We start from the raw sequence: 16,894 nt of genomic DNA, 5'->3' as shown, positions 1-16,894 counted from the left end.
CTCTTATTTTTTCCTATAGTACCACATCTGAAATGAATTGAAATTGTGCAACACTAGAAGTGTTCCTAGTGGTTAGGGACTAGTCTAGGGACTGATAATTTTCTGTTAAGGCAGATGTTGGCATCCACATGTTAGATCCCGCACCTTATACTAAGTGAATTTTTATAGCATTACTTTTTTGAGAAAGATCCTCCAAACATACCTGTTTGGGGGGCGGGTAAGGCAGAATCATCCGATTTTATAGATGAAGAAGCTGAGATATTTCCTGCTTCAAATTCTGTGGGTAAGGAGGCAAGAATTGAACAAGTCTTGAAAGGGGTTTACCTGTCATCACAAGGTGGAAGAGCTGAGAAACCAGGACTGGCCTCTTCAGCCTTCCAGCAATGAGTCCCGTTGCAAAGAAGCAGCTTGATGAAGGGGCCAAGGGCTTTGGAAGGAGTGGTGGACTTGAGAGCAAGTCTCCCATACTCCCTGACTCTCTGTTTTCATGGATACAATGTGGGGCTTACTGGGGCAATCATACTAATGTGAGAGTTGTCGTGAAGCTTACAATGAGATAATGGATGTGGAAGCATCTGGCACATCTTCTGCCATCTCTACTGGATGAGAAAAGGTTTGAGAATGTCATGAGTCAGCCTAACTACTGAGCATCATCATTATTATGCCTATGCATAGTAAGAGGTTGCCCTGTACCAGACACTATGCCAAGAGCTTCACATGAATCTTCCCTTGTAATCCTCATGGCAACTTTATGAAGTAATTATTATCCCCATTGGATTGATGAGAAAACTGAGGTATGGTGAGATTGAACAGCTTGCTCCAACTATACATTTACAAAAAGGGTGAGTCAAGATTCCTTGTAAATACTCCTTATAAATAAGTCACAGAGCTGAAAGGAACCTAAAAAAAATCACCTGGGTCATAGGCTCAATTTGCATGTCTTGTAACTTAAGATCTTCATTGCAGGAAATATTTTACTAATACAGTAAGTCCACCTCTTTCATGAGGAATATGTTCTAAGACCCACAGGGAATACCTGAAACCATGGATTGTACCAAAACCCTATACATACTGTTTTCTTCCTGTACAGACATTCCTATGATAAAGTTTAATTTAAAAATTAAACACAGTAAGAGATTAAAACAATAGCTAATAATAAAATATAACAATTATAACAATAGACTGTAATAGAAGGTTTGTGAATGTGGTCTCTTCCTGCCTCCCTCAAAATATCTTCTTGTACTGCATTCACCCTGAACTCACCCTGTACTGCACTCACAACTGCACTATTTTGATGTGAAATGATAAAATGCCTACATGGTGAGATGGATTGAGGTGAATTGACGCAGGCATTGTGACCTAGTATTAGGCTACTATTGACTTTCTGACAGTAAGTCAGGAGGATCATCTTCTTCCTGACTGCCATTGACCATGGGTCACTGAAACTGCAGAAGTGAAGCTATGGATAAAGGGGGGCTACTGTAAATAAAAATACTGAAGTTTGTGAAACATTTGCTTTTGGTTATGATTAGAGTGGATTCAAGCTTATTCTTTTTTTAAAGTATTTTTTTAAATTTTATTTTAGAGAGAGAGAGAGTGTGAGCAGGGGAAGGGCAGAGAGAGGGTGAGAGAGAATCCCAAGTAGGCTCCATGCTCTCAGTGCAGAGCCCAACATGGGGCTTGATCCCACAAACTGGGAGATCATTGACCTAAGCTGAAATCAATAATTGGATATTTCACCAACTGAGCTACCCAGGCGTCCCGCAAGGTTATTCTTATAATATTTTTTATAATTATAGTCTTGTGATAATTCCCATTTGTTTTATGCTTTAAAATAATTTCTTGGGAGAAGAGAAAGGGGCCGAGTATCCCTAATGGGCTGGACTCGTTGACCAGGTTGACTTGTGTAAATGCATTCTGTTTGTTTGATTGGCCTGATGGAAATAGGGTATGGCCGTTGGCTCTCCAGACATGGGCCAACATCTGTTAAAAGCTGCAGAAAGGAAATGAGGGAGTTCACTCAGCTACGCCCTATCTGTTGAGCCCTGGAGAGTTCAGCCCTGACTTTGCTTTTTTTGAGCTAAGTCCAACTGAAAGTACCACAAATTCCATTCCACTTATTACTTTGACAAAATTTAACTTAGCAAATCCTTCTGCAAATATGGGTGAGAGATTCAGTCACAAACCCCAGCTGATACAGGAGATTGAGGAGGTTCCAGTTAGTATTCTTTTTAGTGGGCAAAGGCCACACACTTACTAGAATATTAGCACCACGACAGGCAAAAGGTGATGTTTAGAAATAAAAGTGACAACTTCCGACTGACATTTCTTGATATGTGGGGCTTTCTGTAGGTGATTGTTTTCCACTTGGAGTAGGAAAAAGTGGGATGTCAATAAAGGCCGAGGGGGGTGTCCAGTACACCTGAGGATGGGAGGGCACAATTGTCCTCACAATTTTACAATAATAGAGCCCTTATAATGCATGCATTTCACTGACAATTTATATACTCCAGTTCTTTGAAAACTAGTAAAAACAGAATCCACGGCACATTCAAGAGTAACAAGTACAGGACAATGAGGCAAAATTCTGAAGAGAAAACAGGATTTTCAAATATATGTTGATAAGCCTAATGAAAAATCAACGGTATTCCAAATACTTTAGGCCAAGCCTGTACAAACATATGGGATTTGTCGGTACAGGCTAAGCAGAGAGAAAATTTGAATGATTACCCAGATAATTTGATTCTGAAAGAGTTTGCTTGGATCATTCAAACCAGCATTTGCCCTCTTCCTATTCTTCCCCTGCTCCCACCCCCACCCCTAGTTTTTGCCCAGAATATTTTTGTATCCACAATATTGCTATACAACTATATAAACCCTCCGTTTGACTTTGATCATGTAAACATAGGCCTTGGATACATATATACATACAAAATACAATAGATGTTCCAAGGGAACTGGATGGGTGAAGTACACTAATCTGAAGTCTTTTCCTCTACTGTGAAGCTCCAGCCAGAGGCAAAGTATGTGTTAACAGTCATCAAAAGAATTAACTTAGATACATTAAAATCTAAAATCCTGGCCGTTATTTCAGGGGACTGAACTATTTGGATGATTGTCCAGACCCAACTGTGGATATATTCAAGTACATAGGCATATTTATGTGTATGTTGAGGCCATATGGATCCAAATAATTCCAAGTTCAAATATTTTCCTCTTTACTATTACCTATCCTTGAAATCTTAGAATACCTGCCTTCTCTTTAGTTGGATTCTGGTGTCAGTTAGGGGTTCTATGAGCAAGAGTGTCTATCCAGTGCTATCCTTCCTTCTGGGGAGTCAGAATGGGGGATTGGGATGGATTATAAGAGAAAGAAAAGAGCTGCTCTCAAGGAGCTTACACTCTCATTTTATACTCAGTTGTTATTTTATTGCCAAACAGGAGGATGAAGAGAATATTCAAATGTGGAGATGGTGGTTGACTCAGTGGTAATGAGCTTAATTTTTGCAAATGATTTTTAATTTTTAAATGGCATTCAGCAGATAGAATCATATTGGCTATGTAACACAAGTAAAGTGGTATTTGGAAAATTAACTGATCTACTTGATTCTCTTTAAAGAGCTAATTATAAGGTGTGCATTTTATCCATGGCTATGTGTAATGATTCAATAAACTCAATAGCTGTTAAATCTCTAAGATAACTATTAAATCCGAGGTAGGATAAAAGATGATTGCAGGGGTTCTACCCTGACCATATTCTCCACTGATCTGTTGCTATTGACTTTGGGATCAGGGAAAGAAAGAGAAGGGGAGACTGTTGAGGGAGAAAGAGGATGGAATGGGTTTGAGCCCACTGGGTTGGAGAATTAGATGTAGATATAGAGGACTTTTCCTGCCTCAAATCACTGGGGGCTGTTATAAGAGTTAATAGATGCCATTATTTAAAGGCATCTCTTGGTTAGCACTAGTGGAGCTAACCAAGGATGCAAACATGAAGAAAATAATTTTTATTTGAATTTGAAATGCATTGTGTGATTTTTTCCCCTATAACAGGTGGGTGGTCCTAATTATATTTTACTTAGGCTATTACTAAATTACTCTGTATCACCCAAATTGATATCTATTGTAGTGGAGGTAATTGGCTGAGGCATGAACTGAGAGACTGGGAAAGGAGAGTCTCCTATTTAACTTTTGCCACAGACAAGTCACCTGTGGATAATCAAGAGTTAATTGAATAATTCATAGGAAAAGTCAAATGCTGAATTTGTAAGCATTTCTCCAAAGAATATGAATGTTGTAGACCCTACCACTAAAAACTAAATCAAAACACTTTTATTCACATTAGCAGGTATGTTTGGCCCTAAATACCCAGACACCAGCCTGGTCTTTCTAATGGACTTGAGTGCTTCTGCCCCAGACATTAAAATGTTCTTGGGGCAGGGCAGTGGAGATTTTGTGGGAAGGAGGACATAAGTTTTGCTCATGGCCTATCTTTTTCAAAGCCTGTTTTGTGTAATTGACTATTTCCCCTGCAAACTGTTGGCCTCTATTTTCTTTGGAAGTCTGGTTCTATGGTTTGGACAAGAACAGACAACCAATGTTTCCTGGCTTGCTGACAGCCCATATGAGGTATGCCTATAAAATGGCACAGGCCACCAAATGTCCACTGTGAGGATGATACTACCTGGTAAAGACGGGCGATTTCCATGTGAACTACTGATGAGAAATGCTCCAGAGTAGGTACTGATCAACCTTCTTTAGTGTTGAGGCACTTTTCTGAATGTCTTGGGGTAAAAACCATTTCCAGCAAGTTGCCAGTCTCATCTGGGTGTAAGGACAAGCCATGTTTTTTCTGCATATTTTCAATACACTCTCCTTGCAAAGTCTGCACGTGGAATCGTCTCAGAAGTGTAACCAGGATGACTTTCAGCATCACCATGGCGATGTACTTTCCTGCACAGCTACGGGGCCCAAAACCAAATGGCTGAAAATACCTGTAAGGAACCTATGAAAATGATCAGACAGTTAGCCAGAGTATTAAAGGCTAGAGTTATGCAGTCTCTGTTTGATTCACCCTGAAAACACTAATCAGTCAGAATGCTATTTCAGGGTCTAAACGTTGAGTGACTGTAACTCAAGTAAGCTCTTTTCTCCATCCAATGTGATTCACCCTCTGTGACATACACCCAGCCTTGGACAGTCCCCACTTTTGCTCTTTATGTTAATGTCCTGGGGTAAAGCAATTACGCACAATCTTATTACAGCCAGTGTTAGCATACTCAACTATCTCTGAGGGATGGTCACAGCTTTACTACTCTTCTGCATGTCACCAAGACAAAGATTGTTTTTGTGCAAAGATGTTGACTCCTGGCCTATTAGTGCCAAGCACCTAAATATTTTTAGTTATGCAAAAAATTAATGGAGATCACATCTGTCTGTCTTGTTCACATCTGTACTTACATAGTACCTGGCATTTAGTATATGCTTAATGAGTTTTTGTTGACCAATTGTCAACATAGCATGGGTTGTTCACATAGAAACAGAATGACCTAGAAAACTGGATTAATTAAGATCACATTTCTACATCATATGCAAATGGAAAAAGAGGGCAGTGAGGGAAATATCTGGATAATTTAGATTAATAAACATCATTGCCTAAAATTGGACATAATAGAAGCAGAATCTACAGTTTCCTTCAGTGAAAGGTGAAGCTCTTCTAATTACTGAGTTCTATTTAGAATGGGAACTACTGTTCATGGGGCCATTTGGTGAACCAAAGGCAGACTGCAAAAGCTAAATCTTTTAGTCTCATTCAATTTCCAACTGAGGCACAAGTGGCTTTCCTTTGCTTAGTTGGTGCGAGAGCTGAATCTACGTGATTACAAAGGGACAGGTTGAAATGGACAAGGTTGTTTGGGTTAAACAAAATTTGCTTCATTGTAGCCAAATTAAGGGCCTGGATTTTTCAAGTTTTGACCCATTGTGTGGCTACATGTGGATACTTCTCAGAACTGGTGACCCAGCATCTTTGGCTTAAGGATGAATATGGTAGGCATGTTCTAAGGTAGGGGAAATGTGTGCTTCTGGTGAGGCAATACAGGGGAACAGTAAATAGGGTGAAATGTACAGGGTACAAACAGAACCAGAAAGGATTTAACAATTGACATTTTTAGGAGTGGCACACTCAGTTTTAAGGAAGAGTTCTTACATTCTTTGCAAAGTTTTCAAGAGTAAATTCATTGGGCTTGGGGAAAAACTCAAGTCTATGCATTCTTCCGATATTCAGGATAATGTTAGTCCCCTTTTTCACTGGATAGCCATCTATGACATCATCCTGTAAGGCTTTGCGCATGACCAAGTTCACAACAGGCTGGTACCGCATGCTTTCATAGATAAAGTTTTCCACCACTTTTAATTTTTGCATATCATCAATCCTTATTTCTCTTTCACCTGTGGGAGCAGATAAACAGGACAAGGAGTTAATGATAGTTTCAATATGTGTTGGGCATTTAAACTCCCATAGTTTCCACAGAATAGTTTGCTCCTGGTTGAAAAAAATTTCTTTCTATAATTCTTTTTTAAATAATTTTTTAAATGTTTATTTGTTTTTGAGAGAGATAAATAGACAGAGCATGAGCAGGGGAAGGTCAGGGAGTGAGGGAGACACAGAATCTGAAGCGGGCTCCAGGCTCCGAGCTGTCAGCCCAGAGCCCAACGTGGGGCTCGAACTCATGAACCGTGAGATCATGACCTAAGCAGAAGTTGGATGCTTAACTGACTGAACCACCCACATGCCCCAAATTTCTTTCCATAATTCTAATGCAAATCAGCAAAAATGGCTTGGGCCAAATATGTCATGTTTGGTTCACAGAGTACTTTATAAAAATTCATATTTGAGGCCAATTACTATAAAACCTAGGAGATTTCATAGAAAAGCCTGGATTTCTAGAAAAATCAGGAAACCTGGTTATACTGGTCTCATATACCCACATGGCAATGACAGACTGAACTTGAGTGGCCAATAAACCTTTAGAGGGGTATATACCTGCAGTATTTTAAAATTTTTATTTTGAGAGCGCACAGTTGGGGGAGGGACAGAGAGAGAGGAGAGAGGCTCTGAGCTGTCAGCCCCAATGCAGGGCTCCATTCCACAACCATGAGATCATGACCTGAGCTGATATTGAGTTGGATGCCTAACCCACTGAGCCACCCAGGTGCCCTTACCTTCAGTTTTATGTAGACCTACACAGTCTGCTTCAAACATTTGTCTGCCTGGCCTCTGAGGTCCTCAAATTTTGTCTCCTACTCTAAATTCTAGGGGACATTCACTCCTTCTCTAGTCAAAGTGAGGTGGTGAATTTAATCAGTTTCAATGACATTTTCTCCTCTGGTTACCTGTGCAGTCATCTGCCTGGAACACAAAACTGATAGTTCCTCTTCCCATCTGATCAAGAACAATCTATTGTGGTACAGAACCCTTCTCCCTGCCACAGCAAAATAGGTGCCTCACTGAGCTCTGGCTGTGCTGGGGATTGACAGATACTCCCACTGTTTCAGATTGGCCTGACACTGGTCAGAGAGGCTTAGATTACTCCCAAAACTGGCAAAGCTTCAGAGTGTCCTCAAATGGGTTACCACTTTTACAGAATCAAAATCAGCCCAGGGTCCTGAGGCAGCTCTGTCTCCTGTACAGCTACACCATTCAGCAGAAGTCTCTTTTGGTCAGAGAACTCTAACTGCCCTGCCCCTTGCCTCTGGCTCTTTGTACCCTCCAGGGTCTAATGGGGTACATTTATCTGGGGTGGAGAAGTAGAAAGGAAGATGACAGAGAAGGTAACCAAAGGCATTCCCTAGGAAGTAATTACTATGTGAGTATGTCTAGAGGGAACACGAACACATGTACAAATGGTTCAGCTGTTTCCCATCTTTGCTGAGGTTTGTTGAAGCGTCAGGGGGACATCATGAGGCACAAGCACTTTTCACATCTCAAGGAAGTTGAATTAAAGGCTCATGGTTTCAAGAGCAATTTGCCCCTTGTCGCCTGAACTCCATCATTCTATGGCTCTCTCTTTAGTCCACTGGGCTTGCTTGTTACGTTCTCTTTCTCCTGCCAGCCTGTGAACCCCACAAGTGTAGGAAAGCTGTAGCTTATTCACTGTTGTGCCACTTCACCTGACCCAGAACCCATAACCTGACAGGGGGCATGTGAGAAACCATTCCGGAATTTGGAGCTTGGATGTTATTCTGGCTTCCTGTTACCCATCTTCCCAGGCAATTTCCCACCTACTACAATGCATCTGTAGACCCCTTATTTCACAAATTTAACCCTTTATGAAATTTCCCCTTACTGTCAACTATTTCAAGCAGCACTCAAATGGCTTTAAAAAGATGGTGCCTCTCTACAACCAAATAAGTTGCTTCACAGGAATCGCTTAAGGTCAAGAGAGAAAAGTGTCATTACTGATACTTCTTTACATATGTCAGAAATGTGTTCTTTAAAAGATCATCCATGCAAAGGACATTCTAAACAAGGAATTCTGTTGTTTGTTTGTTTGTCTGTTTGTTTGTTTGTTTGTTTGTTTGAGCGGGGAGGGCCGAGAGAGGGAGAGAGAGAATCCCAAGCAGGCTCTGCATTGTGGGGCTCAATTCCACAAACTGCAAGATCATGACCTGAACCAGAATCAAGAGTTGGAGGCTTAACCAACTGAGCCACATAGGTGCCCCAGGAATTCTGTTTTTTCCCCAGAAAGCAATTCTGACTTCTTTCAAATGTGACACTGTTTCTGTGGAAGGGTGGTGGTGTCAGGATCAGTGAGCAGAATGATGCTTAAGCAAAAGCAGAGCAGGGAAGACTAGTGTAGGGAAGAGCTGAGCAGGGACCTGGTGGAGGAGGAGAGAGCAGGGAGAGGAAGGGTCCAACATCACTGGATTTCGGGGGAGAGGGAAGCTGATCAGTCTCCTGCCTTTGCTGTCATCCTTTCCTTGTCCTTCTGCCACTGATTGTAAGTTCATTTGTGGACAGATTGCTTGAAACCCAGAAACACTGCTATAGAGGACAGCCGTTTCCCTGGGTGAACTCACAAAAGCCTTTTGCCACTGATAAGGTAGGCAGAACATTGTATTTGGTCTTTAAGCAGATACCATGTATCATTAAGCAGACAAATACAACCATACAAATGTGTTTATATGCAGGTTAAGAAAGACCTTGAAGAACACACAGTAAAGTATTAACAGTGGTTTCCCTGGGGAATGCAAATGAGGCTGGGGAGGAGAGTGGGAGGGATCAGGGAATGTCACTTTCTGCTTTTCTATATCTGTTATTTAAATTTTTTCAATGAGAATGCATTATTTTTATAATGAAAAAAACACACAGAAAGAACTACCTTTTCAACCTATCTGGCATAATCAAAGTGTGGCAAAATGGCTACTTTTATTGTTCTTTGGGTGGATTATAATATTTTGTTTGAAATCTGACACTTAGGACATAAAAAGCTGACATTTAGAAGGAATTATTTTCTAAGCTCTTTTATTATTTGACCAGTTCTTACCAACGACAGTCTGTATTTCCTTCATTATTGCCTCTTCAACCTTAGGGTGCTTTGCAATAAGAAAAAGCATAAAAAACACAGAGACAGACATGGTGTCTGGTGCTGCGATCAGCATTTCCAGTATGCATTGGTTCACATTCTCTTTTGTCAGGTCACCGCGTTTCTGAACAATTGGAAGAAGGGGAAAAAATTGGAAAAGTGAATCAAAGCTTCAAAAAAGGAGGGGAAGATACAGTTAGGATCAAAAAACATCAACAAAATGAAGTCATAAATATTATGTCTCTGTAATTGACTATGGGCATTTTTCATAAAAATCTTCAGCCAAAGGTTAAAAATTTAACCAATTATCTGTGTGTTTGCTGTCTTTGGGCTCCCCCATTTTCATATTTTGTATTGTGCACACATGTAGTTTCAGTCTTAAAGGTCAGTCTTACCGGAATGTTGAATGAGTGGATTGTTTGGGTTATCATTATAGAAGTATTAGAGCAAATACTTAAAAGCATAAGTATGCAACAATTACAAGAGGGAATCTTTACACAGCCTATACACAAACAGTCATACACATATGTTACGTGGGAATTATGGTTAGTCTGGGTCAGTACCTCAGCAAAAATCAACTCAGTGGCAAAATCCATACAGTCTTCCAGTTTCTCTGCTGTGGAAATTCTGTGTCTTTTCTCTTCTATTAGAATTTCCATGGCATCTTTCAAATCCTTGCTAAAGAAAAAAAAAAAAAAAGAAAATATAATCTATTTGTACTCGGTTAAGACATCTAGGAAAACAGATTCATTTGCCATTTGTTTAAATAAAATTATCTGCCTAAGTTGAAGCCCATTAGCACTAATAACTGAATTTAAACTTAATTCTTCATAAATATCCTTAAATTGCATATTCATTATACTTCATGTTAAGGAACCAAATTTAGCTAAGATGTCTAGGTACTGGTAGCAAAATTAAGGCTGTAACCTCTAGTTAAATGTTAAAAGCTGGTACCAAAATGGTCAATCCAATCATGTTTTCTGATCCTTGACTTGGCCAATGCAGTGTTTAAATTGAAAACCAAAACTGAAAAACAGTGAATGTCTTTAGTAAGGGCATGCCCTCTCCAGTTTGGCTACAGGTATCTTCACTTCCTGTTGACTTGTATCCACCCGGCCCACTTCTATTTGCCCAGCCCTGGGAACTACCGAGTTTGAGTCTTTCTGTTCTAGCAAGAAAACACAGGTGATCAAGTATTATTCTTGATATTTCTTCTCAAACTTTCCAGTTTCTGTCACATAGTAAACATGAAGTAAATGCTTACTGACTGACTAGCTGCATAAGCATGTATAGTACATGCATTTTGACAGTGTGGTAGAGGGAAGAGCACTTTGGAAAGAGAGGGCCAGCTTCTAGTCTGGATTCTTCTCTTTTTATGGAACCTACTTTTAAGTCTCTTAAATCTCTTTTATTTTTTTTTTTTTTACTAAATTTTTTTTTAATGTTTATTTTTGAGAGAGAGAGAGACAGAGTATGAGCAGGGGAGGCGCAGAGAGAGAGGGAGACACAGGATGCCAAGCAGGCTGCAGGCTCTGAGCTGTCAGCACAGAGCCCAACATGGGGCTCAAACCCACGAACTGTGAGATCATGATCTGAGCCGAAGTCAGACAGCCAACCAACTGAGCCACCCAGGCACCCCTCTTATATCTCTTTTAAAGTGAAGAGCTCAGACTCAATGAACAATAAGTCCATCTTAAGATCTAAATGCTGTTATTCTGGCCTTTGTCTTGAAGTGTATGTGTCCATGTGTAAGTGTATTGTTCCCCAACCTCAGGGAATGGTATTCTGCCTTACATTAAATATACAATAAATATTTCTTTCAAATTCTTGTTGACATGGTCACCTGTACACCCTGTTGATGATGCTGACATAAATAGCTGTGTGTTTACTCCAGCTCAGCAGCAAAAGTAAAGGAAGATTCTTTAAGATCCCTCCCATTTTTAAAGTTTTTTTTGGGCATCTCAAAGAAAGTGTTTAAACATTTGAAGAGGTATTCTTCAGGCTAGTAGAGTAATTGTGTCATTCTAAATGAGGATGCCATCTATTGTGTATCTCTGTAAGTGTGCCTATAGATACACACATACCTCCAGATATACACCAAGGATATATTCACATTAATTTATTCATTCATCTACTAATCCATTTATTCAGCAATATTTTTTGAGCAACTCTTACAGACTAGAGACAGATATTCACTTAGTTGGTGAGCTATAAATGCTCATAGCATTCCTACCTGAGCAATGGCCCCCAAATATTCTGGGGGTTGTTGAAATGCCCTTAGACTATGAATTCATAGAGAATTCCTTGATGGAACTGCATCCACTTCTGAACATATGCCTCCACCCGGGGCCAGAATCATGGGCCTGTGAATACCCTTTGGGATCCTTCTTATTCAGGTTAAAAGCTGACCAGCTTTTACATAAATGTAGGCATATGAATTTATATACCCTTAAAAATTAGGAGAATTGTGTTCAGTGACAGTTTTCAGGGAATAGGTAATCTCTGACTTACAAGCATATGTTAAAAGAATGTATCTGTGAGTCTGTGGTTTGGCACTCTGAGAATATTCTGTGCCAAAACAAGGGTGGCTAGTTTATCAGTCCAGGCCACAGCACCTACTTAAGATATTCTGTGGTTAAAAAGCCTTAAACTTGCCAGAATAAGAAGTAGAAAACAATACTTCTGTAATTAAGATAAGCAGAAGTATAAACTTGAATAAGTAGGGATGGGAGTAGATGTCCTAGAATCCTTTCCATCAGTATATTTCTAAAAAGTATTGGCATGACAGAGAAAGACAAATATTATATAATCTAATTCATTTCTGTGGAAAAAGAGGCAAAGAAGGGGAGTGACATAAAGCATGCTAAAGGAAATAAGAGAATAATAAATTCATCTATATGTGGAATCTTAAAACAAAAAAAAAACCCATAGTTCTTAGATACAGAGAAGAAATTGGTGGCTACCAGAGGTGAGGGATAAAGGTGGGCAAAATGGATGAAGGGGGTGAAAAGGTACAAAGTTCTAGTTATAAAATAAATAAGTCATGGAGATGTAATGTACAACATGGTGACTATAGTTAAAAATACTGTATTGCATATTTGAAAGTTGCTAAGAGAATAGATCTTAAAAGTTTTTATCACAAGAAAAAAATTTTGTAACTAGATATAATGGTGATTATTTCACAACATATACAAATATTGAGTCTTTGTGTTGTATACCTGAAAGTAATATAATGTTATATGTCAATTATACCTCAATTTAAAAAAAAGCATTGGCATTATTGTAATGGACATGGATGGGGGAGAAGATTAAAAGATTTCTCTAGGTCTTTACTGCTCCAGGACATAGGATATATAGATGAATACACTAACCATTGGCAAATATTACATAGAGAGGGAATGTTGCTGAGCTAATTTCTGTAGAAAACTATGAGAAACCATTATACAATTTCATGCAATATATTTCTATGGCTTGCTGGCCAAAACCAAAGCTAAACTAATGACCAGGAACTATGAAAAGAGACTCTTCAGACCACTGGCAACTTTGACCATAGTGAAGAGGTGAATCCATTATCTCATTGATTCTAGTCACAAGAAGCTCTGGTGGAAACTAAATGAAATGTATAAAGACCCAAGCATCTAAATCACCCACCTAATACTCATCAACCACATGAAACTATATAAAGCAACATCAAGTTGGCTTCCTCCCTAACATTGTTATTAAATTTAAATACACAAACAGGATAAAGTTGGGGCTTCAAACAAGTTTGGGAACTTTTAGAGATGGAGAATTTAGGATGGTTAGAGACATGTGGGGGAAGATCTGAACAAAAGGAAGGGGAACATATTTAGTGCCTTCTATGTGCCATCCTCTGTGTTAATTGCTCTACATATAGGATCTCATTAACCTATATCCCTACCCTGGAAGGTAGGTAATATTTTACTTTAAATAACTTCCCAAGGCCGTTTAGTTACTAAGTAGTAGAGACAGGATACAAACCAGGTGTGTCTGCCTCTAGATCCCATGGGCTTTTCACTGGTGGTGAGAGAGGGCAGTGTTTAGTGGCTGGCTACTTACACTCTAAAAACCTACTGATTGGCCTATAGGCCATTGGGCACTCGTCCAGTTTTGAGCTAGCCTAGTCTATAACCACAGCAAAGCCATTTAATGACCATTTCAGGATCCCCCAAAGATATTATATATGTAACTAAAAAAAGAAAATCACACATTTCATTGAAGTTCATTATAGTCATTGTGAAAAAAATCTTTTGAGACTACGATCAATTCCTACAAGTTGAATTCTGTTAAATTTGTTCAGAAGTAACACGACTATAAAATGATCTTGTGTTTCCTTTTTCCAGCTATGCAAAGGGAATTTTGTCAGAGAATAATGGTAGGTTCAGCCAACCCTTCTCATCAACTCAAAATACACTGTGGTGTCCTACTTCCAGAGATGGGGCTCCCAGACCACCCACTTGGCCCCCTTGCTGAAAAGCTGCCTGGGCCAAAGGCTTCTCTTACTCTTTGGTCTGGCCATACGCAGCCAAATTGCTGTAAGAAGTGTTTCATCAGCAACTTAATCCACAGCTCCCTTGTGGGCTCTGAAGAGCAGACAGCTAGCTGAAGACAACAATAGCAAGGACACAACCCCAAATCAATCCAAACTCACTGATAAGTTTTCCAAACTTGTGTTACTTACACAGACTTTTCATATTTTCTGTATAGCCAAGAAATCTTAAAGAAGATGTCTGGTTTGAGAAGGAGAGCTTGCCACGCATCAAAATAACCCTGGATTTTAACCACAATGGCACTTTCTGGAAAAACAAAACAAAAGAGCAGAGTAGTTGAGCAAAAATGTGAGCCCAAGGAGGGTATTTTGAGAAGAGAAGATCCCTTGTATAGAGTCTTTTATCAGCCTGGGGTTCTAAGCTAGGCAAGGTCCCCACTTTCATTGGTGTTTCAGCCATGTGAATGCCACTAGTCAAATAAACATTAATTTATTCTGTTTGGCATCTAAATTAACAAAATTAAGTAGAGATGTGCCACTTTTCAAGTTCGTGTTAGAGACCTAACCTAGAATGTCACATGCCCTTCTTTGACTGAGTGTCCAACTCCTTCCTGTGTTTTTGGACAATGGGAAATAAGAGGGGCACGAGTAGATATGGCCGTCATTGGCCTCAATTCTGGCACCTGGGAGTGCAAAAAGCCATGCCACTTTCCTGTTTACATTTTGGTCCAGAGTATAGAATTCATCTTGGTATCTCTAATGTCTGGCCCTGAGCCTCATGCATAGTCAGCTTTTTTTTAATGTTTATTTATTTTTGAGAGAGAAAGAGAGAGAGAGAGAGAGAGAGAGAGAGAGAGAGAGAGAGAGACAGCGCATGAGTGGGGGAGAGGCAGAGAGAGAGAGGGAAACAGAATCCAAAGTAGGCTCCAGGCTCTGAGCTGTCAGCACAGAGCCTGACATGGGGCTCGAACCCACCAACCATGAGATCATGACCTGAGCCAAACTGGGATGCTCAACCGAGCCACCCAGGTGCCCCCATAGTCAGCTTTTAATGAATGTCCTTTAATTATATTGAATGCTAGGGGAAAGAAAACCTCTGCTTTTTCAAATTGTACAAAAAAGAAGGGGATAGAGATTTATTTTCAACCGCTAAATACCAGTCACCGTGCAAAGTGTTTTAAAAAAGAGACCTCATTTAATCCTTACAATCTTGTTTGGGGGCGGGGGGTGTCATCACTTTTTCAGATGAAGAAACTGCAGTTCATAGAAACTAGGAAGCTTGCCTAAAACCATACATCCAGTGTGATAGGCAGGTCCTTACGCTGGAGCCCGGTTCTATCTGACCTCAGAGCAATGTTCCTTCCTCTTTGTTGTACTGGCTCCCTCAGGCAAATTGAGAGTTTAACAAGGGTGGTGTGTGGAGAAGAGGAACAAACATAACTCTGCATGGATTATGCAGGTTCCTAGCATCACAGCCCATATCCCTAGGTTAACCTATCCCTAGGTTTACAATTCCCTTTACTTCATCCTTCCTAAGAACCAAGGCTAACAGGGAACTATGAAGCAGGGACTTATAAAATATGCACTTGCCTAACCTTAGGAGAGATGCATGTAGGACAGGCCAGCTGGGATTAGAGGGGATGGATCAGGCAAGGGGTGTGACTGAAAATAGAGTGAATGGGGCTCCCATCCAAATGACAGTCAGATGAGGTGTCTATGACTCTTGAAGGGAGTATAAAGAGCAGGGGACGTGGGCAAACAGAGCTGGAGAAGAGAAAAGGAAGGCTTATAGCTTATCTGCTGGTCCAAATGTGGCAAAGTAGGCCGCAGGTGTTATAGCTCAGCTGGTTTTGGCAAGTGTTAAAAGTAGGCCCCGGGGTCGCCTGGGTGGCTCAGTCGGTTAAGCAGCTGACTTTGGCTCAGGTCATGGTCTCACAGTTCATGAGTTCAAGCCCTGTGTTGGGCTCTGTGCTGACAGCTCAGAGCCTATAGCCTGCTTCACATTCTGTCTCTCCCTCTCTCCCTGCCCCTCCCTCGCTCACACTCTGCCTCTCTCTCTCAAAAATAAATTTAAAAAAACACAAAAATGTTTTTTAAGTTGGCCCTGTTCTCATGCCTGTAATGTTCTTCTCTCAAATCTGGATGAGGCTCATGGTCTCACTTAACATTTAGGCTTATGTTCTGGTGTCCTCTCTGCACAGGCCTTTCTGGACACCCCTCTCTGTAATAGCCACATATGCTTCCGCCATGGTACCTACTTCTTCACTTTCTAGCCCCTTGCTCTGTTTCTTCTTCAAGACTCCTATTATTTCCTGATTCATTATTAGATATTTACTTGTTTACTGTTTATATTGGCACTGAGATGTGAGCTCCTTGAAGGCGAGGACTTTATCTGTCTTGTTTACCTCTCTATCCCCAGAACCTAGAATAGTGCCTGGCAGAAAATAGGCAATTTACAAATATTTTTTGAATGAATGCATGAATCAATGAATATACTAGAAATTCAGGAAAAATTACATTAAGCTGGACAACAGCATAATGGAATTAGCCCAACTGATTAATGTTTATTTTTGATGGTGATAGAGTTCCATGTATGTGTTTTAATATTTGTTTCTGAAGAACAGTGAAGAGAGTAGCTTTTTGAGTGAAACAACTTTCCAGAGTTGTTATAAATGCTAAATGACAAACTATGTGTAGAGCAACTTTTTATAGTAGATATTAAATTAATGGTAGCTATTTTCATCATTTCCAGCAGCAGCAGCAGCAGCTCCAGCACCATTATCATCCTATAGACAGAGTC

At 40.1% G+C, this 16,894-nt stretch overlaps 1 protein-coding gene across 2 annotated transcripts in view; it reads right to left on the bottom strand.

Annotated features, from left to right (window-relative positions):
• Window positions 1–2,204: 2,204 nt before the first annotated feature.
• The window catches only part of CYP19A1 (cytochrome P450 family 19 subfamily A member 1), a 45,721-nt gene continuing 31,031 nt past the window's right edge, over window positions 2,205–16,894 (bottom strand). For both annotated transcript variants that reach the window (XM_045059324.1, XM_045059325.1), the window contains exons 6-10: window positions 14,287–14,401; window positions 10,151–10,265; window positions 9,549–9,711; window positions 6,209–6,450; window positions 2,205–5,005 (exon numbers count right to left, since the gene is read on the bottom strand). In XM_045059324.1, coding sequence (XP_044915259.1) covers window positions 4,748–5,005; window positions 6,209–6,450; window positions 9,549–9,711; window positions 10,151–10,265; window positions 14,287–14,401 — 893 coding nt within the window. In that variant the 3' untranslated portion in view covers window positions 2,205–4,747. The remainder of the gene's footprint in view (window positions 5,006–6,208; window positions 6,451–9,548; window positions 9,712–10,150; window positions 10,266–14,286; window positions 14,402–16,894) is intronic.

Source organism: Felis catus, chromosome B3 (assembly GCF_018350175.1).
Source record: "Felis catus isolate Fca126 chromosome B3, F.catus_Fca126_mat1.0, whole genome shotgun sequence".
NCBI lineage: Eukaryota > Metazoa > Chordata > Mammalia > Carnivora > Felidae > Felis > Felis catus.
The sequence above is the reverse complement of the archived record's forward strand: the minus strand, read 5'-3'. Positions and strand labels throughout refer to the sequence as shown.